Here is a 26,611-nt window from a genome sequence, read left to right on the forward strand (position 1 = left end):
TAGATTGGTTGTGCAAAATCTTACCATAACCATAGATGTCCTTCTCTTCCTTGTTGCAGTATTCCTTTCCTCCCTCTTCATAGGTTGGCACTAGGCAATCGGCCCTAGGGCCTAAAATAGCCTATCCATGACAATTTCCTGGATATTTCTTCCCACAATATTAACTTCCCTGGACCCCTGTCTAGCAGGGCGACTGACATGATCCCCTGGGTGAATTTCCTATCTCCCATCCAATCGTCCAGGTTCCTTTTGAAGAGGGATAAGGAGGCGTTCTGCTTGACATGTATGGGCAGTGTATTCCAGAGTATGAGGAGTCTTTGGTCAGGAACCTATCCCTCTAGCATGTTTTGTTCATTGTGATGACAAGGTTAAGATCCCTGGAGCATGTCCGACAGCTCAGGGTTTGACATGACCTTGTATGTTAAGCAGAGATTGCCTCCGAGTAGACTATATGCCACAGAGTATAGCTGGAGTTTTTTAGACTGTCAGCATAGGGCATCTGCTTTAGGCCTGTGATTCTTTCAGTGAGGTATTTCTGCGGCCTTTTCAGCTGTTGCAGATATCTTGTGAGGTACATACCAAACAGGCCATTGTACTCTAATGGGTCAAATGAGGTATGGGTACAGTGGGGCAATGACCTTAACACCCTAGAGGACCTTTTCCCCGTCTGGATGGCATCCTCTCCTTATCCTTAGACTATTGTCCAACTGGGCAGTCAGTTCTGAGGTCTGTGCTTGTGGATGTCACGTTTATAGCACCTGCATGTTATGTCCCTTGCACCTTGCAGCACCAGGCTTGAGCTTTGGTATACGAGCCAGGCGTTCGGGTTGCCTGAGGTGGAGGATCCCCCCCCCCCCCACTTCCCATGTAAGAATACTGCAACATGGAACAGAGGACATCCATGGTTATGGTATGATTTTACACAGCTAATCTTTCTCTGCAGATAATGGTTGCTGGACACAAGAGGACCATGTGCCTCCTATCATTTCCTCTTTTTGCACTTTAATGCAGACAACTGAGGAGTGTTTGCTGTCCTCTGGCATCAAACTTTCACTGCTTGTTAAAGACCTGCGGATTGTGCCAGTGGACATCTTTGTTGTACCCTGACTTTCAAACATCTGCTGACTAGGGGTCATTTAGGGAGACTGGAGATCGGGCCAATTGTGGGATTCCGCATGGCAGAAAGACCGAAGAATCGGTACTATAACTTTGATATAGCCAAACATCTACAGTTATGGTAAGTGGGACACAACTGTAAGTTATCAAAATCTTTGATCCAAATCCCATTAATAGCATTTTCGTATTTTAAGCAATCTAACAGAATAGGTGACCTGTAAGCAGGCACTCTGGGGACAGAACATTCTCCAGCAAGGTGTTTAATATACAGGCCACTGAAAAATAAGTCCACTGCTTTATGGCAGTATATTAAGTGCTTGGTAAACAGCACTTTATTTAGCATGATTAAAATTAAAATGAAAAATAAAATGGTGTGTTGTCTGTGTGTGCTTGCATAATAGGTATTCCAAAAGTATTAAACTCTTGCATTAATGTTGACTTGAGTTTAATCCTTTATTTATGAAATGTATAGAGAAGCAGTATCTTCTAAATCATGGACTGTAACAGGAATGGGGGAGAGGGATGTTGATAGCTGCAATACCTTACTATGTTTCTTTTTTTCTTAATGAGACATGGATTGTTGTGTATGCTTGTTTATGTATGCGTGCCTTTTTTGTCTTTCTGAATGTTTGTATACAAGTATGTCTGTGTTTCTGAATGTGTTTAGACATTAAATACTTCAGTTACATATACTATATCAAGTTTTAAACATTAGGCAGAGAATCTCTTTTGCATAAATTACAAAACAATCATTTTCTAAGCCCATTCACTAAATGCAATAATGCTCTCCATGGGTTTTGTTGTAGAAAAAAACACCTTTTTAGGGTTGTAGAGGCTCTCTGCCACACCCCCCGGCGCATGCATTATTTCCACAAAAATGCACACTGAGCATTACTGCTTATGTACTCAAAGTATGTCTCTAGAACAGAGTGTTGAGATTAGCAAATTGCTTTGACAATAAGAAAAATAGTTTTGGGTGACAACCCTGGGACAAAGCAGAACTCCATGTCACCTAAAACCTGTTTTGAGAGAATTTCTTAACTTTTCTTTTTATGGACTAACACAACTGATTGCTAATATGTGCGGTAATGTTTAGCTGTAATTGCAATTAATATTCCAAATAAAATACAGGATTTGAGTGACATCCTCTAGATTATTCTGACAATAATTGTTTTAGACAGAACTAGATATAAGCAGATAATTTCATGCTAAAACTTGTACTGTAGATCAAACATATTGTAAATATTTTACTAATTTCTGACACATTTGCTAACGTTTACTTGAATGTGACATTAATTGTCCTATTAGATGGATCATGAGCAGATTTAACTGGTAATCAACATTGTGTTAAGGTATATAAAATTAATTAAAAATGTTCTGCCTGCAACATCTGGTGTTTCCCAGGGATTGGTTTTGGGCTGTATGCTGCTTAATGTTTTTTCTAGCATTCCAAAAAAAAACATTGGGTCCAAAAATATGCCAACGATTGTAATAACTGGTTTTGTAATACAAAATGTAATGTCAGTGAAAATACTGGACTAAAATTTAGCCTGGATAAGAGCAAAATTATGTACTTCAAAAAACTCTTCTCTATTTGGCAAACTTATTACTAGAAGAGGCCAAGGAATATAAAGATCTTGGCATTACTGTTGCATCTGACTTGTGATGAAAGCTTTCTTAACTAATCCATATATTTTAACTAGAGATGAGAAATGTTTGATTAGGTTGTACAGAATGTACATCAGACCCACTGAATACAACATATTTTGAACTATTTGGGTGTCCAGTGGAAATATACCAAATTCTATGAAGTCCCTTAGATTACAAGGCTAGATGTTAAGTATTGTCTGTTGCAGGCACATTCTAGGTATATTAATACACAGTATATTTGATTCTTACCAGGTACTGTAAAACATAGAGGTATCAAAAATACGAAGATTTAATACGTTGGTCAAAATTACCAAACAAGGGAATAAAAATCCTAATCTGGATAAGGTCCAAAAATCTGAAAACTCTTAAATCAAACTTGGACTCTTGGGATGGTGACAAAGCCTTTGAAAATTTTCTTGAGGAATCAATATTTGATGGCTGTGGTTGAACTTGTGACTTTATCATGTCCATCATTGAATAAGATGAGCCCCCTCCCCCCCTTCCATATATGTATAAATCCAAGTATATTGATCAGTGGGGAAAGAGCCTTAAAAGATACCTTATCAAGAAAATTAAATTCTTCATCTATAGCAATGCCTTGGCTCATCTCTGCTTATACCCGGTAGCCTGTAAGGCATCTCTCGCTTTTTCAGCCCTGAACAACCCAATTCTATTTGACCTAAATATACCCCAGTGACAAACCTCACTGGAGAGGGAAGTTACAGACTCTGTATTCCCAGCCTGTACATAAAGTTACCACAAGTGGTTAAAGTACTACCGTGACTGCCCTTGAGGCTAGTGTTTGCGTTTAGGCTGGGTAGCCACATTCACACCAGGGTATCATGTGCATCCCTGTGTAACTTGGGAGGTGAGCACTAAGTGCTTGAAAAACGCCAACCTTTAAATGTGTCGTCTTTAAGTTGTGTACAACTAGGCATCTTATGGTTCTGGTGGTTGCTTGCCTATGTTCCTACGTTTCTCTCCTTCCATCTTTTCTATTGCAGATATTGTGCTGTTGATCAGAGGCTATATATCTTTAGATTTTGAAGCAGCCTAGCAATCCGAGCTTCATTCTCTAGTGTTAAGTTCAAAGGAGGTTACTAGGCTAGTGGCCCTAGAGTTACAAGCCTAGCCCTGTTGATCCCAAGTATCCCCATTTGTTCTTTGTTTTGGTAGCTCGCAGAACAAATTTATGAACAGTGGAACTGTGATCAACACCGGCTACCCTCCTGGGGTGAATTTGTGCCCTCCCATCCAGTTGTCTAGGTTGCATTTGAATAGGATCAGTGAGAAGCTCTGTTTTACATGAGTAGGAAGTCTATTCTAGAGAAGCATCAGTCTCTGAGACTGCATACATCTCTCCAGCATGTTCTGTTAATGTCACAGGCTAGATTGAGATCCCTAGAGCAAGTGACTCTTGTGTGTGCCATTTGACTTATGGATGTGCAGCGTTTCCATTAGGGTAAGGTTAGCAATTGCCCTATATGCCAAGCACAAATCTCCTGTCAGCAGCTTATAAGATAGTGACGGGACTTTCAGCCTGTCCACGTAAATCATAGCTTGGAATACCTGTATTTTCTTGGTGAGAAACCAGAGGTCTGTTCAGTTGCTACAGGTGTCTGGTGATGAGGTACATGCAGAAGGGCGCATTATACTCTACTAGTGGTCTGAGGGTCAAGTACTCAAACTCAAGGAGCCTTTCAAGACGTACATGATTAACCCCCCTCCAGAGGCAGAGGAAGGGGGTAATGGAAGATGTCCATGTGGTGGAGGGGGGGGGGTCTGCAGAATCAGGTGACTGAGAATAGTCCTGTGGGAAGTCCCATCAGTGCTCCTGAGAGGAGGCCCTCCTATTCATCTCTGGAGGCAGTTGGGGGATGCTTATCTTTGTATCCAGACTCCTGGCTACAAATAAACAGCCGGGTACAAAGCATCATATCCAGAGGTTACTCTATTCCCTCTTTCACCCCACCTCCCTCAATAAGATAGATCCCAGATGTTCCACCCAGTCGCAGGGAACAAGCAGCCATAGAAATTCAAAGGTTTCTAGAAGAGGGTCATCCAGCCGGTCCCCGCAGACCAGATAGGATCCGGAACTTACTAAAGGTTCTTTTTAGTTCCAAAGAAAGAGGACTGGAGGCCTATTTTGGATCTCGGCAGATTAAACAAATCTGTGAAGACAAAGTTCCAGATGGTTACACTGCAGTTAATATACTTCCTTTTCTAGGAAAAGACAATCGAATGTGCTCTAGACCTCCCGAATGCATACTATCACGTAAAAATGGGCAGACCATCCAAAGATCACCTGGGCTTTCAGCTGGGGCCCAGTCACTACCAATTTTGAGCACTGCCCTTTGGTCTCACAACAGCCCCCAGAGAGTTCACCAAATGCATGGCAGTAGTCACGGCTCACCTGAGACGTTTGGGATTCCAGGTGTTTCCATACCTAGATGACTGGTTCCTAACTGCCACCACCCGGCATCGGCTCATTCAAGCAAAGGGCACTACTATGAATCTATGCTATCAGTTGGGGATTACCATAGATTTAGAAAAATCTGTCTTATTGCCATCACAACATACTGTTTTTATAGGAGCAGATCTGGAACCACCATAATGACCTTAAAGCTTCCGGCAGAAAGGGTTTGTGCTCTTTGACAACTGGTTCTAATCCTTCTCTCAAAAGAAAAAGCCCCAGCTTCCACTGTTCTCAAATTGTTGGGTACAGTGGCAGCAGCTATCACTGCAGTTCCACTGGGTTGGATGCATATACGGATACTACAATGGCTCCTTTTCATGCAGTGGTCATTTCAGGAACTCCCAATGTCGCATCAGATTATAATCACAAATTCATGAAAGACAGACCTTCAGTGGTGGCTGGCATCACATTGTGTAACGATAGGACGTCCCTTTGTTCTACCTAACCAGATTGCCATAGTGACCACAGACGCTTCCCTGATAGGGTGGGGGAGGGTATTATCAGGGAAGAACAGCCAAAGGCAACATGGAAGGAACACGAGGCTCACCTGCATATTGTTGTCCTAGAGATGAGAGCGATATTTCTAGCATTACAGTCCTTTCAAGACTCTCTTCTTCTGGGGACTATTGCAATCCATACAGACAATATGTCAGTAGTCTGCTAACATAAAAAAGGAGGAACAAAATCTTATCCCCTATGTCGAGAGGCCTTGAGAATATGGCATTGGGCAAACTCCACCCAGTGCTTTCCTGGGATGTATGTTGCTATCAGAAAGTCCACATGATAGACAAGCTGAGCAGGGCAATTCTATTGCCTCACGAGTGGTCCCTAAAGAAAGAAGTAGCGGGGGGGATATTCTGCATATGGCATCTTTGCCACACCCACAAACATGAAATGCAGCAGCTACTTTGCCCCAGTCCACCTGTCTGGGGAAGCCCCAATGGATGCTCTTGTACACAATTGACTTCCAGGTCTCCTTTATGCTTTTCCATCATTACCTCTGCTGCCCAAAGTTTTACAGAAAGCCGGTACTCTGGCAAGGACCATAATTCTGATCGCCCCTCTACTGGCCTCGCCAGATTTGGTTCCCCTTTCTTTGGCCTCATCTATTGGAAGAACCTTGGTTCCTGAACTCAGTTCCAGACCTCCTGATTCGCACATCGGGGGGTTCCTCATCCGTCCCTTTAGTCCCTCAAATTGACAGCTTGACTACTCCAATTCCAAACCTAGCCAGGCTTCAGAATCTTTCAGCTGCAGCGCAGCACACATTGACATCCTCTCACAAATACTCCACTAGAAAGCTGTATCTCAGCAAATGGGAAAGATTCTCAATATGGGCATTACAAAATCATATTTATTCTTATTTAGCTCCAGTAGCTTCTATTTTGGAATTTTTGACCAAGCTTTTCAATGAGGAAGCAGCTGCCATGACTATTCCCATGATGTCTGGCGAGAGGTCCCCAGATCTCGTTTCCAGCTTTGCTGGATCAAGATGGCATTTCACTGGCTCAGGCTAAGTTTTAGTATTTTTGAGGGGGGGGGGGGGTTGTCTATTTTTCTCCTTGGTTATGATTGCAAACTGTTAAAAACCTTTCACTTATCCTCCCAGAGGATTTTTGGTGTGCGTGCATTAATAGATGTACTCTTACCACTCCTTTGTGGCTTTTCTTGTGTGGGCTGCCATTTCCCTCTCAGGCCTGTATTTCTATCCCTATCTCATTAAACTGTGATTTTCTCCTCCACTAACCCATTTAAATTAGAGGGTTTGTTTTATCCTTGTTGTGTTAGCTCGTTTAACTTGGTGGGCTCCCCTTCCCTTTTTTGCAATCCCTTTTCACCAAGGGTCATCATTTTAATTAGAGACGTCTCCTCTGGCTAGAGGAGATCGTCCAAGTTAGAGACTTCCTTCTCTAGCTGTTAAAGTAGAAAACTTGTTTAGAGTTAAGTTTCTTTTGCTGTGTCTGTAGTTGTGTTAGTAGGGTGACAGTATTTACTCTCTATTACTGCTAAAAAAAATTTCTAAAGATTCTGGAGAAAAAGCTAAAGAATCCAAACAATCTGGCTTCAGAAAGTGTGATTTGTGCGCACAGAAGATGTCTCTAACCAGTCTAACAGCATACGTCTCTCCAGCATGTTCTGTTAATGTTACAGGCTAGATAGAGATCCCTAGAGCGAGTGACTTGTGTGCCATTTGACTTATGGATGTGCAGCATTTCCATTGGGGCAAGGTCAGAGATTGCCCTATATGCCAGGCACAAGTCTCCTCTCAGCAGCTTGTAAGATAGTGATGGGACTTTCAGCATGTCCATGTAAATCAGTTTGGAATCCCCGTATTTTCTTGGTGAGAAACCTGATCTGTTCAGCTGCTACAGGTATCCGGTGAGGTACATGCAGAAGGGCATGTTATACTCTACTAGTGGTCTGAGGGTAGAGTATAGTGGAGTTTTATCCCTTGACCTGGATGCTATGCCCTTGTTTATGAAGTACATTATGTAGAAGGCTTTCCTTACCATTATGGAAACTTGGTGGTCGAATTTCAGACTGCAATCAAACTGTTCCCAAGTCTCGCACCACTGTGTTGGAACTCAGAGGTGTGCTATCAATATTGTAATTTGTAGGGAATTCCATTTTGCCAAAGGCCTTTTATGCATTTAGTTTTAGACCATGGCTTTGGCACCAATCATTCTTTTCTGTTGGCTCTTGTAATATTTTGACATCGTTGGGGGATTCTGCGATTGCTTCCAGTTTGCAATCATCAGTGAACTTGGTGAGCCAGAGACCATCTACTTTGGCCTCAACGTCTGCGAAATTGATGCCAAACAGTAAGTGGGATTTTAGCCTATTTCTTGGGATTTATTGGCATGCTTGGTGACTAGCACCCCACTCACCCAAAAACTGCATAGGCAGTAGACTTTTCAATATTGTGCAGCCCCCTAATGTCCAATACATAGAAAGTCTGGCCTAGAGTTGGGGACATCAAAGAATGCATTTTTCCAGCTGGATGGACAGACTGGAGTGTGACATAATTTCATCATGCTAGGAGTGTGCTGCAGGAATCCTTGTACTCAACAGTTATGCTGAATATTATCTGGCACAACTTGTATTTTCTTTTTCTCAGTTATCTTATTAGGCTGTCATTTGTATGTTGCATTCTGCTGCCACTAACTTCTCAGTGCTTGGTTGGATTATTCTAACAGCAGTTATACTCAGTTGGACCAATAAATGTTTGACTAAAGGTGTCCGTTTCAGTGCATGCTGTGCAAGACATGCTTGCTCGGTGGTTGTGGCAAAATAGTCTTTGTGGTTATATGTGCTGTTAATCTGGTGCATTACATACAGTATAATCTGCAGCTGGGGTATACAGTCCCAGCTATGGAAACCTCTGAGAAGAATCCAAATTAAAACAAGAATGAGTCTTTGGTCCCATCTAAGGCCAACTGATATGGAAGGAACTTGTCTGTTTTGCTTCTGTTAAATATTTTTGTAATCTGAGTATTGGGACCTTGGTATGGTAAGTCGAACCAGGTGAAATCCCATACTGATGAAGTGTTTATGCTGGAGTCCTGAGGCAAGAAGAGCATGTTGTGATGTCTGTTGACCAAATGCTACGTTATAAACTGGCAAGGTCTTAAATAAGTAGTCATTTAATTATGTGCACACTGGACTTGTGTTTGATTTGATTTTTTTTTTTTTTTTTTTAACAGAAGAAGCAGAGGATCCTGCCTGCATTCCAATATTCTGGGTCAGTAAATGGGTGGATTACTCTGACAAATACGGTTTGGGTATGTTTTCTATACTTATTGCAGAACAGTCCTACATTTTAGTTTGTGATGCATTTGGTGTGACTTGCAATTCTGACTTCCACCATTTTTTTACCATGGCATTTGGGTTTATGGATCTGTAAGGGAAGTCTTTCAGTATGTCCTCGCTGCTCTGCTTTTAGTTCATTCTGTGAGAAACAACTTTGGTTTTATTCAGTCTAGTAGATGCAATGGAGCTGATGCTACAAGCATATGGTCACCAGTGGCAATATATTGTTACAGTGCTCTGGTCCTTATTTAGGTCCATTCATATCCAGGATGTATTCCAAAAACAAACCTGGTGACATGCCAAGGTTGTCCCACTAAGGGTTTGCGTAGTTCACAAAGCACAGATTGAGTATACCTTTTCCTTACCACGCTTGCTTTTATAATGGATGAACTGAAGTCGCGATTTGTGCATCTACTTAGTTTGCCCTTGTCCCACAGCTGTGCAATCATGGAGTCTGTATAAGTAAAGGGTATGTTGGGCTTGTCCACCCTACAGAAAATTATGTAAGTTTACTTGGATGGCTTGTAGAGTAGGTTTAGGCCATTTATTATGTATGTTTGCCGTTGGTACACTCTCCTTATTTGAACCAAAACATTGACTATTTTGGCAGCTGGCGAAGAGTAAGGGTGAGCTGTTAATGGGCTACTCTCTGTGGTAGAGGTTTTGATTCCGTAGCCTTCCTTTGCCTACATGCGACTTTGAGCAAGTCACTTAACCAGACAGTGCTTTGGGGCAATTGGAACTTTGGGATAGGTTCAGTAAAGGTAGCCTGGACTGCATACCTAGTAACTACCTTTGAACACACTTTAGAGAGGAGCTATGACTCATAATAGGAGACTACTGGCACATAAACCACGAGGTGGCAAATTAAATGTTTGTTATAATGCTCACTGCTGTAGTATGTTTTGTAATGGTTGAGAATTGTCAGACTGTTTTCCAGCCTATGAGTAGAAAAGGGAAAACTGCCTTTGCCATCTTCAGTTCTATGCTGCAACAGAGTGATCTGCAGTGTCAATCAAGCCCCTAATGGGGAGAGAAAATCAGCAAGCAATGGAGAGTACTATTGCTGGAATAGAGTTCATACTCGCGTGTTGAATACCTTCATGAAGTGGACCCTGGTTTTACAAAATGTACTGATGTATAGGCCTTAGTTTATATAGCATAGATCATTGGCAGACATAGGTTAGAAAATGCAGCTGGGTGCAAAAGTCCCAGGATAAAGTGCCCAGTCCTGGGAGGCGCACAAGTGCCAGAACTGGAAAAATGGCAAGTCTTCAGTTAGGTCCAGTTTCAGGGGGAGGATGGGCCTTCACTGTTGTAGAAAGTATGAGCTGTCAGTCTGTGGACTGCTACTAAAGACTATAGTGAGGATAAGATATTGGACCAGATTCAGTAACACCTACAGTAAGTGTCCACTCTCTGTATTCAAGAACATACGTTCTATATTTTTTGTTCTTTCTAGTCGCTCAGATTATACTAAGTGTGCATGTAGTCTACACTTGGTGGTAGCCTTTATGAATCTCCCTCGGTATTTAAAGCTGCAAAGAAAATTGGAAAACTAAAATTAGGATGAAGTTGAGTTAGGCTTGTGTTGTCTGTTCCCTCAGAACAGTGTACACTTTATTGAACCACAGGGATTACGTATTACTATTGTGCGAGAAGGCCAGAATTTCCAGATAGAAGATGCACAAAAAGATTTAAGAAATTAGAGAAGAGAAAAAAATACTTGCACAAGAAAAAAACTGTAAAAGCTTCAAAAGCAAAGTTGTGTTCATTAATATAACAGATTTAATGAAAAACATAGACCAAGCAGCCTTGGGCTGTTCGGAAAAAGTGACTGAGAAAGTGAGAATAGAAATAAAAATCTGGAGATTTTTGAAAGCTTTTAAAAAGAAACATGGGCATGGGAAAGATCGGAGATGGTGCAATATTTATGTAAAGGAGAAAGACAAACCAATCAATACAAAAAGCTCCAATGATATTTGAAGGAAAAATGCAGGCAAAGGCACCCAAATATGGAAATTTTCACAATACAGAAAGTATGATGATAAAGGGGGGATTTAGAACAGAGGACTGTGGCTGACCAAGTTCGCAGATGACTGCAAACTGGGCGCCATAATCGAGACTCCAGCCGACACAAGCATCCTCCAAAAGGGCCTCATAGAAACAGACAACTGGTGCCAGAGCCATGGCCTCAAGCTAAATGCCAAAAAGTGTATAGTCATCCCCTTTGGCAAAAACAAAGTGCCCACAAATTACTACATAGGTGGTAATCCATTAAGTACAGAAGAAGTAATTAGGGACCTGGGGACCCAAGTTGATAGCAATCTCTCATTTGACAACCACGTGGCCAAAGTGGTTAGAAAAACATTTTATGTAACCCACCTAATCATGAAGGGATTCACATCTAGATCAAGGGAGGTCATCGAGCCTCTTTACTCATCCCTCATCAAGCCCATAATTGAGTACAGTGCCCCTTTTGGGATGTACCTTACCAGACACCTGCAGCAACTGGAAAGACCCCAAAGGTACCTCACCAAGAGGATCAAAGGGCTCAAACAGATGCCATATGCTGCCAGTTAAAGAAACTCAAGCTGTGCTCAGTGGCATACCGCCTGCTCAGAGGCGATCTGTGCCTGATGTATAAAGCCATGTCCAACCCGGAATTAATGGACATGCTGCACCTCAGAAAATCCAAATCCCATCGAGCTACGTGCTTGAGAGACTTGAACCTCAGCACTGAAATAAATAGGACATACTGGAGGGACAGATTCATAACCCAGCGGCTCCCATCACTCGAATAAAATCCCAGTCCAGATTAGGCAGAGTCCCTCATTGACTCTCCAAGAGGAATCTTGAGTGGATGGAAGATCATAGGTTTACCCCGGGTATCACTTCTGTGTCACTGTTAGAGGCACAGTATACTAACCTCGAAAAAGGGCATAGCAAAATTAATTTAAAATGAGTGGCGAAAGCCAAACACACTCTGGCTAGGCTTATAAATGCCCTAGGGCAGATAGCCTAGTATGAACCTATAAGAGTAGTGAAGCAGAAGTTAAATGAAGTTATGGAATACCTGTGAAGTGAATAATTTAGTGTAGAAAGTCTAACAAAGGTTGTTTCAGGATGATTGAAAAATGAGCCCCTGAAGTAAAAGAAAACAGAACAGGAGGAGCGGGAGATGATCTGAAGAAAGACATAAGAAGGACCAGTATTTAATCTGGTATGATATTTATGTAATGGAGAAAGCAAAACTAATCAATACAAAAAAGCAGCACCAAAGATATTGGAAGAGAAATGCAGACAAAGACATCTGGATATGGAAAAATTTACAGTACAAAGGGGGGGGGGCAGAAGAGAGGATCAGTAATGGAGAAGGTAAAGAAATAGAAACTGAAGTTATGGATTACCTGCAAAGTGAATGATTTAGTGTAGAAAATCTAACTCTGGTAACATTACAGCATGATAGAACAGGGAGTTTTCAAATTAGAGAAACCAGTGGAACAGGAATCATCTGCTCAGTTGCCATATGAAGGTACTTTGGACCCTTCAGTAAGAAACCAGTGCAAGAGAGTTGCACAGCAAGGGAAGCAGCAGGAAATGGCAACTCTGACACACTGTTGTGGAGTGGTAGGCCAGTGAGTTCCCATATGAAAGAGCAGGGGGTGACACTGGCTGAAGCTGAAGAGAATGTCTGAGGAAGATGTTCTGGAGCTTTCTATAGAATGCGTGCAGGAAATAAACAAAACGTGTCCTTAGTTTAGAAGAATATGATCTATGGGAAGAGTTGCTTGACTTAATAGAGATGGATAGACATATTAAGATCAATGAAAGAGATTACAGAAAGTCAATAAGACCCAAAATGTTAGAAGTTTTGATAAATTAACACAGTAATCAAGACTATTCACAAGAAATTCATGTGATATAATGGAAGTAACTAGGATATCTTACTGTGTAGCTAAATTAATAACTGATCAACGTCTTGCCACAAAAACAGAATGGTAAGGGAAAGGAAGGGGAGAAATCAAATACCATCATAAGTATTGAATAGAGAACTATAAAGCCATTAAGGCAGGAAGTGTCATAGTTACTTGGAAAAGATAAGCATGATGAAAGCAACGCACAGTATCAGAACAGACCAGGATCTATTGTACAGCATTGCAAATATCAGCACAGACTAAAAAAAACTTGGGAGTTATGAAGATAAAGAATGGGAAAGTACAAAATAATCAGTTTTTTGACTCTGAAAAAATTTGGAAATAATTGTGAAACAAAGCAAAAGGAATAGAAATACCACCAAAAAAAGAAATGGACACATTTTGGAGAAGTATCTGGGAAAACCCTGTGGAACATAAAGATGTAGAATGGATAGAAGTAAAAGAAACAGCAAAATTCAAATTTATGGGATATAAAATGGAATGAAGTAATGGCCAGAGAAATTGAAACAAATTTAAGAAAAGCTTCTAAATGGAAACCCCCCAGGCCCAAATGCAATACCCAAGTTTTTGCTAAAAGTATTAACATCTTTACACACAGACTTAGCCCTGACCAAGAACTATATGAGCATCCCAAGCAGACAGCAACTTGGTTAACAGGAAAAACGATACTCCTTAAGAGTGAAACTACAACCTAGTCTAAAATCTGTAGACCAATAACTTGCCCTACGATGATGTATAAACACTACTGGAATTGATGCCGATAGTTTATAGTCAAAAATAAAACTCAAGCATGGCAATAGAACAAAGCAGTAATAAAAGTAATATGGAACAAAGTATAATTTTAGTCATGGAGAATTATAAAAAAGTGAATAAGTATGGCATGGATGGACTACAAAAAAGCATTTGGCAGCATTCCACATTCATGGGTAAACTAGTGCTTACAGATGTGTAAGATGCACCATGCATTGATCACATTACAGTGACCATGAAACAGTGGCAAACCACTTTGCAGTTAGGCCATGATAAGACAGTTTATTGTTCCAGGGCTAAAATAAGTGGGATATCCCAGACTAACTCAATCACCACTACTCTTTAGTCTTGCCCTTAACCCATTATGCTGTCTACTTAATGGATTAGGTTATCGTTAACAATCTGGCTACCACAAAACTGTGTAAAGACTTCTCATCTTGTGGATGATTTAAAACTGTATAGCTCCTCAGATAAGTAACTGAAAGCAGAACTGCAAATGGACAAAACTTTCTGATATAAGTATGTAATTTGGTTTAGATAAATGTGCAAAAGAAACTTTTTAAAGCAGGAAAGTTGCAGCACCAAGAAAATAGTCGGGAACAGGAATGTGGTATGAAGGAACTTGAGCAGCGGGGTGTGTGTGTGTGTAAGTATTTGAGATTTGAAGGATCGACAATGAAATATGAACAAATGCAAACAAAACTTAGTAAGGAATATTTTGCAAGATTAAAATTTCTAGGAACAAAGACCAAGCTATAAATCAATTGGCTGTTGCTGTTCTAACTTAATTTTGGTGTGATTGGCTTGAGAAAGGTATTGGAGCAGTTGGACAGGAAAACCAAAATGCTTCACGCTTATCAAATGATTTAAAACAAATTGTATATTCCACATTATGGAGGAGGTATGGGTCTACTTGAAATTGATTACATATATAGATTTGCAGGCCTGGGACTGCATGCATATCTGTTGACCTCACAAGATCCAAACCTGGTGAAAGTTTTAAAACACAAGTCTAAGGTGATTTCCCTGCTTAGTTTAGGAGAAGCATGTTTGTCAAGTGGGAATGGAAATCAAACCAGACGTAAATAAAAAATCAAGCAGCAAATGAATGTAATACACGGTGAAGAATCGGATGAAAAGGCAAGAAATGTGGAAAAGGCATAAACATAGTTGTCAGTGCAGAAAACTCTTGGAACAACTTCATGTCTATCAGGATCTGATGCAGGAATGGTAAAGGAGAGGCAGTCCAGGATAGCGGACTACATACACATTGGCTTATAAAGTCTAATGAACATGTTTGAGAAAGAGACGCATGCAAGTTTTGTAAAACAGAATTGGAAACTAATCTTGCTGCCTAGTGCAATACACTGCAGAGAGCCTGTATATACTGAAAGGCATATGTAGCAAGACTGTTGCATTGGAGATTATGCAAACGTTACAATATTGAAGTAGCTGAGAAGCACTGGAAACATGAGCCACAAAGCATTATAGAAAATGTTTGTAGCACAAGGTATCGCGCGTTACCAACAGTCCAAAAAATGGATGCAAGAAAACTAGATGTACTAGTCCACGGAAAGAATACAGTTGGGTTTGATCATTGAGATTGCTACACCAAGTGATTGCAGCAACTTAGTATGGAGAAGACTGTTGTAAAATACCAGGATCTGCAGGCAAAAACGAGGGCAATGTGGAGGGGGGAGGATACCTAGACAGTTCCAATAATAGGAGCAATAGTTCTCGTAAAGAATTTAGTCGTACTTGGATAGTCTACCGATGCATGCAACTCTGAATGAATTGCAGGAGTCAGTTCTGGGCACATTGCAGGAACAGAGCCGGCCAATATCAAGCTCAGGTCAGCCAAAAACTCTTGAGCCAAGGTCCTACCCAGAATGCTCTGCTTCCTGTTACCTCAGATCTCATTTGTCACGTTGCTATACAGCCATGTCAAGCCACTGTCTCAGCTAAGTGTCTAATTTTTTGAAAGTTTTATACATTGTTACCTTAAATATTTTCAAGTAGTTTCTACTAATATTTTCCGACCCTATCGTATACTTTAGACCCACTCTCTTTAGTCTTTCCCTTTATTAGCCTTTTTCTTATCTTTGAGGTAATTCGTCATTACCATCGTTGGTAATCCTTCCTTTTCTCTTACCCTTTTGGGTAGCCTTTCCTCTTCCTTTTGGTACTGTTTTTATCTGACCTAATGATGTGGAGAGAAAGAGAAAAGTAGTGTTGGTTTCAAGCAGTGTAAGGATTACGGCTGTAAGTTACTGCTTTCTGATGGCCATGACTTGTCTACTGTTTGAATGCCTCCCACCTTACTGTGGATCCCTTGTGTGGGATTTTTAAAAACTTTTCAACCAGGACTATTAACGAGAGGAAGAATAAGTTAATATTGAAAGGTCTTCTCAAATCTCTTTTCTCTGAGGCTATTTCTGTGTCTGAGGGCTCACCCCCTCCTGTTAAACCCTGTAAGAGGCATTCTTTCTCTTCATCAAAGTCGCTCCCCTCTTCTCCCTCTGTAGTTTGTAGGGAGTCGACTCATAAGAAGGTGACATCGATTACTACTTCACTGCCACTTGTGACCCTGTCTGCTCCAGGCTTGGCACCACCCCAAATTATTCTGTCTCCAGCCATGTCTTCCTTATCGACACCAGCACCGGAGTTCCTGGTGCAGACAACTATGTCTCGGACAGTTCTGTCGCAGCCCTTACCCTGGCACAGTCCATGCAGGTACAATTCCCTTTGGCACCATTGGCACAATCCCCTTAGGCTCAGAGTATGATTTTTCTGTACTCCACGGGGCAGACATTTTCGGCACCATGTTCTTCGGTGCAATACTTCTCTGCACCATCCTTTTTACTGGTGCAGACACTTTCCTCGACGGTACCGTACCCATCGGGGCAGACTTTTGCCTTTACTGTGCAGACACTTTCAACTTCTATGGCGCTGACGTCAGCTCATACTACTTCCACACAGTTTTCTTTGGTGCAGACGTCCTCTGTTCTGAGCCCTGCACCTCTTGAATTAGCAAGGACCAAGTATTCTCCTTCCTTGGATCCATTTGCTGGCAGTCAATATAGTCCTTTTCTAGGAAAGCCAGAATCGCCATCAGCTTTCTCTATGAAGTCAACCAAGAGTCTGAGCAAGATGTGTTGCAGCTTGTTGAGCAGTTGCTTGTGGCCAGAGGTCTCTTACCCGTCGAAGTTCACGTTCCCTCCTTCAGGTGAAAGTACATCTCCTCAAACTCCATCGTACACTCCACCTCCTTCGACTTCTACCCAAGTTTCGAAGCCTATTACTCCGACAGCAGCTTCCTTTCCTCACACTCCAATAGTGGATCTCAATTTGGAACCAGAGTCTTGTGGCCCTCTGCACTGAGCATCGGGCTCTTCTCAGGCTAGTGGCTGTGCCATGGGGGAGGGCATTCCTGGTTCCACAGCGATTTCCCCCCCCCCCCCATGGCACTCTCCAGGGATCCTCCTCCTCTCACGGTTCATGGTCCTTTTGAGACTCCTGGTCTGGGGGTGGGCTCGTCGGGGTGGGGTTTGACCCTGGTTCCGAGGTTGTTGTGCTCTGTTCCAGGCTCCCATCCCTCATTGGGCAGACAGCTTTCCAGGCCATGTAGATGGCGCTTGCCTCCGCTGGCAAATCCTGCATGTCTGAGTCGTCACCCCCCCCCCCCCCCCCAATGCTGCAACTGTCACAACCACTGGGCACAAGGGCTTTAGGTTTCTCCTTAGGAGACCCCCTCCTTGCAGTCTTCCCGTGAGGCTCCCACTTTGGAAGTACCCCACAATGCGTCATGCAAGAGGAAGCACATGGACTCCACTGAGGAATCATTGATTAAAAGATATGGATTTTGATGACTGGAAGGGTCACCACAGTCACCCTTTGAGGTGTCCTTTGGTGACATCCTCTAGATCCTTAGATATAGGAGTGACTGGAAGTCCTCTAATCCTTCCTCTGAGGAATCCGTATTCCTGCAGGCTTTTCTTGCCTGGCCCCCCTACCTTCTGGGTTTTCACCCCACCTGCAGATGAGCTTGTCCAGCATGTATGGAAGGCTCCTGACACCCTGTAAGAGATACCAAGGAGTCCGGATAAAATATCGTCCCTAGCTGAGCACCCACATTGGTCATGAGGTCTTCCAGTAGATGCTATGGTGGTGGCTGCAACTAAGAAAGATTTGGCAGTAGAGAGCCAAACTGTCCATCCACCCAACAAGGAGTCCCAGGCATTTGACAGACTTGAGAAACATGTGTTTGCTTCATCGACCTTCACCGTAGTGTCTGAACTATTTGGCACACTTTACCAGGCTTCAGAGGAATCTCCTCAATCAGCTGTCTGAAACCCTGGCATAACCTGTTTCCGACTAGGTCTGTGATAACATGGCTTCTCCGCCACCCTAGAGTCCATTTCCAATTCTTCCATGCATCTTATTTCTCATGCAATGGATGGCTAGAGCAGCAGGTGTGGGTATAGTCACCAGACGACGCCTGGATGCGCCTTTGCAGACTCCTTTAAGGCTTCCTTCATGAAAGCCCCCATCGAGGCAGCTTCTTTGTTTGGCCCTAAAGTGAAAGATACACTGGCAAGGTGCGAACAAGTTGGCAAGACTTTACAGGAAGCTGTACATAACACTCAGCAAGTAAGCAATCACTTCCTGCAGTGTGGATATGATGCACTGGAAGCTTCATGTAGGGCAGCTATGACGGGCAGTGATTCGTAGACATGCTTGGTTAAAAGATCAACCTCTACCAGATCATGTAAAAGCAAAACTTCTGGATGCACCTTTGGAAAAGAACAAGCTTTTTGGTGCAAATGCTAAGGATGTGTTAAAGACCATCGAAGAAAAAGCAAAATCAGTTCAGACTGTGAAAGATTTCCTCCAAGTTCAACCCCCCAGATTCAGTAGGAATTGGCCTTCAAAAAACTGGTCCTTTCCTAATCCAGAAAAGTTTCAAAGGGGTAAGAACAGACGTGGCGAGGAAGAGGCCAATACAGAGGCCCTTACAGGGGACGTCAATGGCAGCCAGGAAACCAAAGAAGTGACGCAGGGGTTTCCCCTGCCCAACAACCACAAACTCAATGACTTTCCTCTACTACCGCCTACCAGGGAACAACTAGAAGCTCCCTTGGGCGGGAAATTATCTCTGTTTGCAGAAAACTGGCACAGACTGACAAAGGACAAATGGATTTTGGACATCATAGACCGAGGGTACAGGTTTCATTTTCATACCTTACCAAGAAAACAAGGCATGCCAAATCTACCACAACATCAAAGGGCAGAGGCTATCAAGCAAATCTCTGCTAACTCAAATGAAAGCAATAGAAAGAGTTCCACAACAAGAACAAGAACAGGGATTTTACTCAAGACTGTTCCTTGTTCCAAGAAAAGAAACTCAATGGAGACCAATACTGGACTTGTCCTAAACACCTTTCTCATAGTACCAAAGTTCAAAATGCTGACTCTACAGCAACTCCTTCCCATGCTGGGCAAGGAGTCGTGGCTGATTACTCTGGACCTCAAGGAGGCATACCTGCATGTCCCTATCAGACACAATTGCAGAAGATACCTCAGATTTCTTGCAGGGCCAGAGCATTATCAATTCTCAGCATTGCCATTTGGCTTATCTACTGCGCCCAGAGTGTTTACAAAATGCCTGGCTTCAGTAATTGCTCATTGCAGGCTCCAGGGTATACAAATTTACCCGTACCTGGACGACTGCCTCATACAAGCGGACGACAAATTGATGACAAAAAATCTGGAATATGTCATACGATTACTTCAAGCTTTGGGATACACAGTCAACTTCCAAAAGTCAAGACTGCAGCCATCCCAGCAAATAATCTTCTTAGGAGCCAAACTAGACACAGCTTCTCAGATGGCTTACCTGACAGAAGACAAGCAAGAGAAGTTAACTCAATACTTCAAAGGTTTAGCAAAACTCACCCAGATGACTGCAAGGAGATTCCTACAGGCCCTGGGTTACATGGCATCCTGCATTCTACTGGTTCCATTAGCAAAACTACATATGAGAAAGCTTCAATGGTACCTAAAAAGCATTTGGTCTCAACACAGCAACAACTTGGAGACAATCATACCACTCATCCCATGCTTACAAAAGGAATTCCTATGGTGGGCTTCGGTGAGCCAGGAAAACACAGGTTTGTCATTCAAGAAACCACAGATAACACAGACCATGACTACAGACGCCTCATACCTCGGATGGGGGGCGCACATGGAAGGCAGATGTATACAAGGACAATGGTCTCCAAAGGAAACACATCTGCATATAAATCAAAAGGAAATGCTGGCAGTAATGCATGCTATCGAGGCTTTTCAAAACCAACTCCAGCAAGGTCACTTAATGATACGGACAGACAACACCACAGTGATGTGGTACATAAACAAGCAGGGGGGGCACTCACTCTTATCCCCTTTGCAGACTGACAATGCAGCTTTGGGAGAAATCACCGAGTCTGAACATCCAGTTGCAATCACAGTTTGTTCCAGGAAAAGACAATGTGTTGGTGGACAGCCTAAGCAGGAATTTCACAGATCCACACGAGTGGAAGTTGCATCCGAAGGCTTTGACAACTCACTTCGACATGGGGCAAGCCAGAAGTGGACCTATTTGCCTCACCTCAATCATCTACTACCAAAATTTTGCACAAGGACATACCATCCAAAGGCTTGGAAAATAGATGCTCTTTCATTCAACTGGAGCTCCCTAGTAATCTATGCATTCCCACCTCTGCCACTGATGACCTCAGTATTACTAAAGATCAAAGCAGAGAAGCCCAAGGGAATTATAATAGCTCCGAATTGGCCAAGACAACACTGGTACCCACTACTACGGAGCATATGTCACACCAGGAGGTGGGCCCTCCCTCAGTGGCCCCTACTTTTGACTCGGCACAATTTCGAAACACTGCATCCAAACCTTCAAACTCTGCAGCTAACAGCCTGGGAGATCCCATAAATACATTCAACTTACCTCTCCAAGGAAGTCCAGAGGATACTAACAGAGGCTCGAAGACCATCCACCAGAAAGGTCTACTTAGCAAAGTGGAAAAGATTCAGCAATTGGAATACAAGCAAAGGGCATGATGCATCATTGTTGAACATCCCACTTATCTTGGAATATTTGGCAGATATGTTACAGAGTGGCCTATCATATTCGTCAATAAAAATACATGCATCTGCTATTTCAGCCAGATACAACACTGATCCTCCTGTTTTTTCTCACCCCTTACTAAAACAATTCCTCAGGGGAATCAAGAACATTAAGCCACCAAGAAAGGCCCCAGTGCCAGCCTGGGACCTCAATTTTGTCTTAGAAAAACTGACTCTTCCTCCTTTTGAGCCAGCAGCTTCAGTTGACTTGCAATTTCTCTCATGGAAAACAGCCTTCCTGTTGGCAATTACCTCAGCAAGAAGGGTTTCGGAACTACAGGCCCTAATGGCAATATCACCCTTTATTATTTTCCACAGAGACAGGGTTTCATTAAGGACCAACCCTACCTTTATGCCAAAGGTGGTATCTAGGGTTTCTCTAAATCAAGCCATCCATCTGCCTGCCTTCTTCCCCAATCCTGAGAATAAGGGGGAAAGGATTTTACATACCTTGGACATTCATAGACAACTTCGATACTACCTGGACAGAACAAAGGCCAGTAGGAAGTCTGAACAGCTTTTTGTAGCTTACGCCCCTGCAGTCCAAGGAAAAGCAATTTCAAAACAGACTATTTCTAAATGGATTGGACATTGCATCAGTTTCTGTTATTCCTTTCATGGAAAGACTGTTCCAGCCTATGTCAGACCACATTCCACCAGAGCTACAGCCACCTCTACAGCATTTTTAAGAGGGGTGCCTACAAAGGACATTCTAGAAGCTGCTACATGGAGCTCCGTGCATACATTCTCAAAACACTACAATCTCCCCCTATACTCCAGATCCAGAGCAGGCTTTGCTTCGGCAGTCCTGCAGGGTTTGATTGCCACACCATCTCTTTCCTAGAGCATACCTCCTCCCCCAGCTAAGCTATGGTATTCTACCCACATGTTATGACTGCAGTTACATTCTTGAAGGACATAGTACAGTTTTGTACCTACCATAAATGTAGATGTCAGAGAGACATGCAACTGCAGTCGGGTTTTCCCTCCCTCCATATCCCTCTATGCTTAGGGTCCACTCCTATCCCTCTTTCTCTCTTAGCTGGGGATATCTGTTATGGTGTATTTGTTGTATTGCTCATGTATTTGTTTGGAATCCTGTTTTTGTCTTCCAATTTGATTACAGCCTTCCTTGGAGGGCACCTGGCATCTGGGGCAAGAAACACTGAAGAAAATGGCGTCGGCTGATGCTTATATACTCCAGCCGCTCTGACGTCGGAGAGAAATGCGACATCAGCCGACGTCGGACCCAGACTTTGGAATACGGCCGACCGAGGGCTGCCTGAGGCAGGACAACCCACATGTTATGACTGCAGTTGCATGTCTCTCGGACATCTACATTTATGGTAGGTACAAAACTGTACTTTCCTGATAAGTTACTGGGCCACCTTTACTGTGTAATAATCCTCAGAAAACGCGTGTCTGGTGAGTATGTGGAATGACAAGATGAAAGTATTACTGGATGATTGTTTTGTGTGAAATCTACATTGTGATTTTTTTTTTTTCTAGATCCATGTAGTAATCTAGTGAATGTTAATGTACTTTTGAAATTCTCTGGCTGTAGCACATTGTGAACTAATTTGCTATTCTGGAACAGCATATAGCAATCCAAATCGGTGTTTTGTTACATGTACTATAGTAGTGATGTTTCTTTTTTAGGTTACCAGCTCTGTGACAACAGTGTAGGTGTCCTTTTCAATGACTCCACTCGTCTTATTATGTATGCTGATGGGGACAGTCTTCAATATATTGAAAGAAACAATTCTGAATCCTATTTCTCTGTTCGAATTTACCCTCCTACCCTGAACAAAAAGGTGAGACGTGCAGTTTATTTTTTTTTTTGGCAAAGTAGTTTGTAGTACGTTTGAACTGTTCTTCCTTTAGCCATCCTGGCTACCTTGCAGCTTGTTAAGGAATTAAGCATTGTTTGAAATGAACACATAGCAGGGTGCATCTTGAAAGGTTGACTTTTTTTCTTTTTTTTAATGCTTTGGCGAAGATGGTAAAAGACTAAATCTGATGTCCTTTTCAGTTTTCTTCATGACTGGGTTACAGATCTGACCCTTGGATCCAACTCAGCCACATTTTTACAGACTTGGGTACCAGCCTTGAGCTCCTTCCGTTCCACACAGTAATCAGCCTCCCCAGATTCACCATCACTGCTAGACATTCTCCAGTCTCGAGTCTTCAGTAGTGTTTTTCTCTTGGTGTGAAAGTTAAAGATCTGGTGCTATCCGTGTTATTGATCACAGATGGGTCTTTGGATCCGAGCCGGCGTGAACAGACAGCTCCTTCCTTCTATAGTAGTACATCAATCAGCATCACAATCAAACCGTGTTCATATTAAAGTAAAAACTCGCCTTTTGAACAAAGGAACAGAACATAGACACATTTCTATTATTGTTCCCAAAACACTTCCCATGCAAACGTTGCATATTGAAATTTACTTCTAAATTAAAACCTGTTGGATACAAAGTATTAAAATTGACAAATTTAGTTTCCAAAGCTAATAACTTATTTGTAAACATTTCATCCTGTTGACATAAAGGTTTTCCTAACACACTAAAAAATAAAGTAGAATCTGAACCATCGTGATAGGTGCAAAAATGGTAGACAACAAAACCACTGTTTAATTGTGGTGTTTGATGTACTACTATATAAGGATGTTTTTTTCTGGTGTGTAATTTATCCCATGAAGACATAAGCAGAGGTACCAGGAGACATGAGTAAAGGATTTTATGCAACTCTAAGAGACTTTTGTTTTTGTTTTGTTTTTTTGGCTTTGTGTTCCTTTTTTTGCTAGTTCGCTGGCTGGTGTTTTTCAGTATGCCAGCTCACTTCTAGCAGGCTGTGGAAGGAGCCGGAGACAGAACCGGTTTCAAAAAAAGCGGATGAATTTCTGATTCCCCCTAAAGATTAGGCTTTTTGAAGCAAAGGCATTCCCATTGATGCCATTGTGGCTGGATGCTACCACCTTCTCTGGCCTGAATGATGGTGCATCCATCACCAGTGTTTTAAAGTTGAAATCATATGTGGTGTAAATATTTAACAATTATGTGGCTATTTTCATTCAGACATGTTTTTTTTATATTTACAAACTTCTATGCATTTTTTTATATATTTATATACCCATGTATTAATATATGTACCTATATATATTTATTTTTGATATTTTTAGGAATTTTATATTTGCCAAGTGCAAATGTTAATTTTTATCAAATTCTCTGAGGAGAATGTAAGGGTGTGTAACCAATATAAAGAAAACAAGCCAGCACCATGAGTGGATCAAAAAGTAGTTTAATGCACTGAAACTAGACCGGTTTCAGCTATTTAGCTTTCCTCAGTAGTTAGTTACAATCATGAAATGAAGTGCTCCATATATACCTTTCAAGGAAGGAATGACATCACTTCCTGTAAAGAAAAAAATTGTTAAAGTGAAAAATCATTAGTTGCCAAATATGCAATAGCAAAAATCCTTGTCCACCATAATATATGCCAAAAACTGGAAATAGTTATAATACATTATAAGCAATAACCAAAATACATCCTGAGTATTAAAATGAAATTGCTATACAGAGTAAAGAAGATAGAAATGATGGAATAACACAATTGACATTAATTCACATTTTGTCATAAAATTCTAGTAAGAAAAACACACCAGGTTAAACTATCCATTAATGTGTAATGTTAATAATGAAATATAAGAACAATAAATCACATTTTATCATTGAGTCCTGGGGAGAAAAGCCCACCAAGTTTGACTATCCATCTTTTCTCTTTATTATTTAAAATGTGATGCCATCCTGTTTTGAAAGCCCGATTTCCAGTGATATGATCAATAATGCAGAATGAGAATTTGGCCGTAGGGTGCTTGATGGTGTGTCTGTATAGTGCATTTGTAATTCTGCAATTTCTGATATCCCCTAAATGTTCTGATATTCTAATACGAATTTGTCTTGATGTCTGACCAACATAAAAAGCCTGGCAGGTACAGGTGGCTAGATAGATAATCCAGTCTGAACTACAGTTTCCAAAAAATCTTATGTCATATAGGTGACCGGTATTTTTACTCGTGAAACTTTTGGTTTTAAAGCTATAACCACAGAAACTGCAATGACCACAGGGGTATGTACCCACTAGTTTGTCCCCTGTTAATGTTGTCTGAATAGAGGAGTCATCCCCCATGCCACTCTTTTTGTAATGTGAAAAATGGGAACCAAGTGTCTTGCCTTTCCTGTATGAAAAGTAACAACGTTCACCTAAGTCTCCTTCCAAAAGAGGATGAGATTTCAATATGTTCCAATGTGTGTTGATAATATTAATAAGATTGTGACTGTTTCTACCATATGTAGTAACAAATCTACATGTATCAGAGTTCTTAGGTGTTGCATGTTTTTTATATACTAACAAGGAATCCCTCGGTTTATTGTTACTCCATTGCGCAGCAGAACTGATGGTGTTCCAATGATATCCTCTGGACAGAAATCTGTTGGTTAAGTCTTCATGATGTTTATTCAAATCTTGTTCTGATGAACATATTCTTTTTATCCTCAAAAACTGGGATTTCGGAATGTTCTTGATAATGTGTTTAGGATGGAGACTGTTGGCATGTAATGTATTATATTGTGGAAATTTGCGATATACAGATGTTTTCAATGTGTGGTCGGATTGTCGTAAGTGGACATCTAAAAAATGAATTTCATTCAGATTATATTCCACAGTAAATTTGGTCCCCTACATATTTCCATTTAGGTGTTCCATGAATTCTTGAAGGTAATCCGAGCCACCTTTCCACACTAGCCAACAGTCATCCAAATATCTCCTCCAGATGTCTATTTCAGGTAGATACACATTGTGCAACTCATCATAAATGATGTGCTCCTCTATATAGCCCATATAAAGATCTGCATAAATGGGTGCAAATGAAGCCCCCATGGCTGTGCCTTGTATTTGCCAATAACAATCTTGCTGAAAATAAAACACATTCTTGGTCAAAATGTGTTCCGCCATACATACAAGTAGCGTGTTCAGTCCAGGGGGATAAATGTTGGCTTTGTTCAGCCAAAATTCTAGAGCCATCAAGCCTGCCCGATGTGGTATGCTAGTATATAGTGATTTAACATCCAAAGTGCATAGTAGCCAGTCAGGTTCCAGTTGAGATTCTGAGACAATCAGTAAGAATTCCGTGGTGTCCTGAATTCTGGCTCTGACACATAACAATGGTTTGAGTTTTTCAGTCAGAAACACTGATAGAGGTTCTGTCAGAGATCCAATACCCGATACAATCGGTCTACCAGGTGGTTTGCTGATTGATTTATGAATTTTTGGAAGCAAATAAAGATATTGTTTGGCTGGATCTTTAACCGTAAGATGTACCTTAGTTTTGTCAGATATTATACCGGCCTCTACTGCTTCCTGTAGAAATTCATTAATTTCACATTGAAAAGCGGGTGTTGGATCCGTACTCATTTTCATATAGTGATGATGGTTGGACAATTGTCCATTTCCTTCATCCCGATAGTAATCTACATTTAATCCCCCTAAATAGCAGCTTCAGCTAAATAGCTGAAACCGGTCTAGTTTCAGTGCATTAAACTACTTTTTGATCCACTCATGGTGCTGGCTTGTTTTCTTTATATTGGTTACACAAGCTTGGTTGCCGGGCACCAGCCGTACTTGCTAGCTTCAT

General features: G+C 41.6%; 1 protein-coding gene across 1 annotated transcript in view; it reads left to right on the top strand.

Annotated features, from left to right (window-relative positions):
• Positions 1-26,611, top strand: part of PLK1 (polo like kinase 1) — a 592,954-nt gene that overhangs the window by 442,952 nt on the left and 123,391 nt on the right. Inside the window, exons 11-12 of the mRNA XM_044089232.1 lie at positions 8,947-9,024; positions 22,582-22,736. Coding sequence (XP_043945167.1) covers positions 8,947-9,024; positions 22,582-22,736 — 233 coding nt within the window. The remainder of the gene's footprint in view (positions 1-8,946; positions 9,025-22,581; positions 22,737-26,611) is intronic.

This window comes from Protopterus annectens, chromosome 12.part0 (genome assembly GCF_019279795.1).
Source record: "Protopterus annectens isolate FY-2018-M chromosome 12.part0, PAN1.0, whole genome shotgun sequence".
Taxonomy (NCBI): domain Eukaryota; kingdom Metazoa; phylum Chordata; order Ceratodontiformes; family Protopteridae; genus Protopterus; species Protopterus annectens.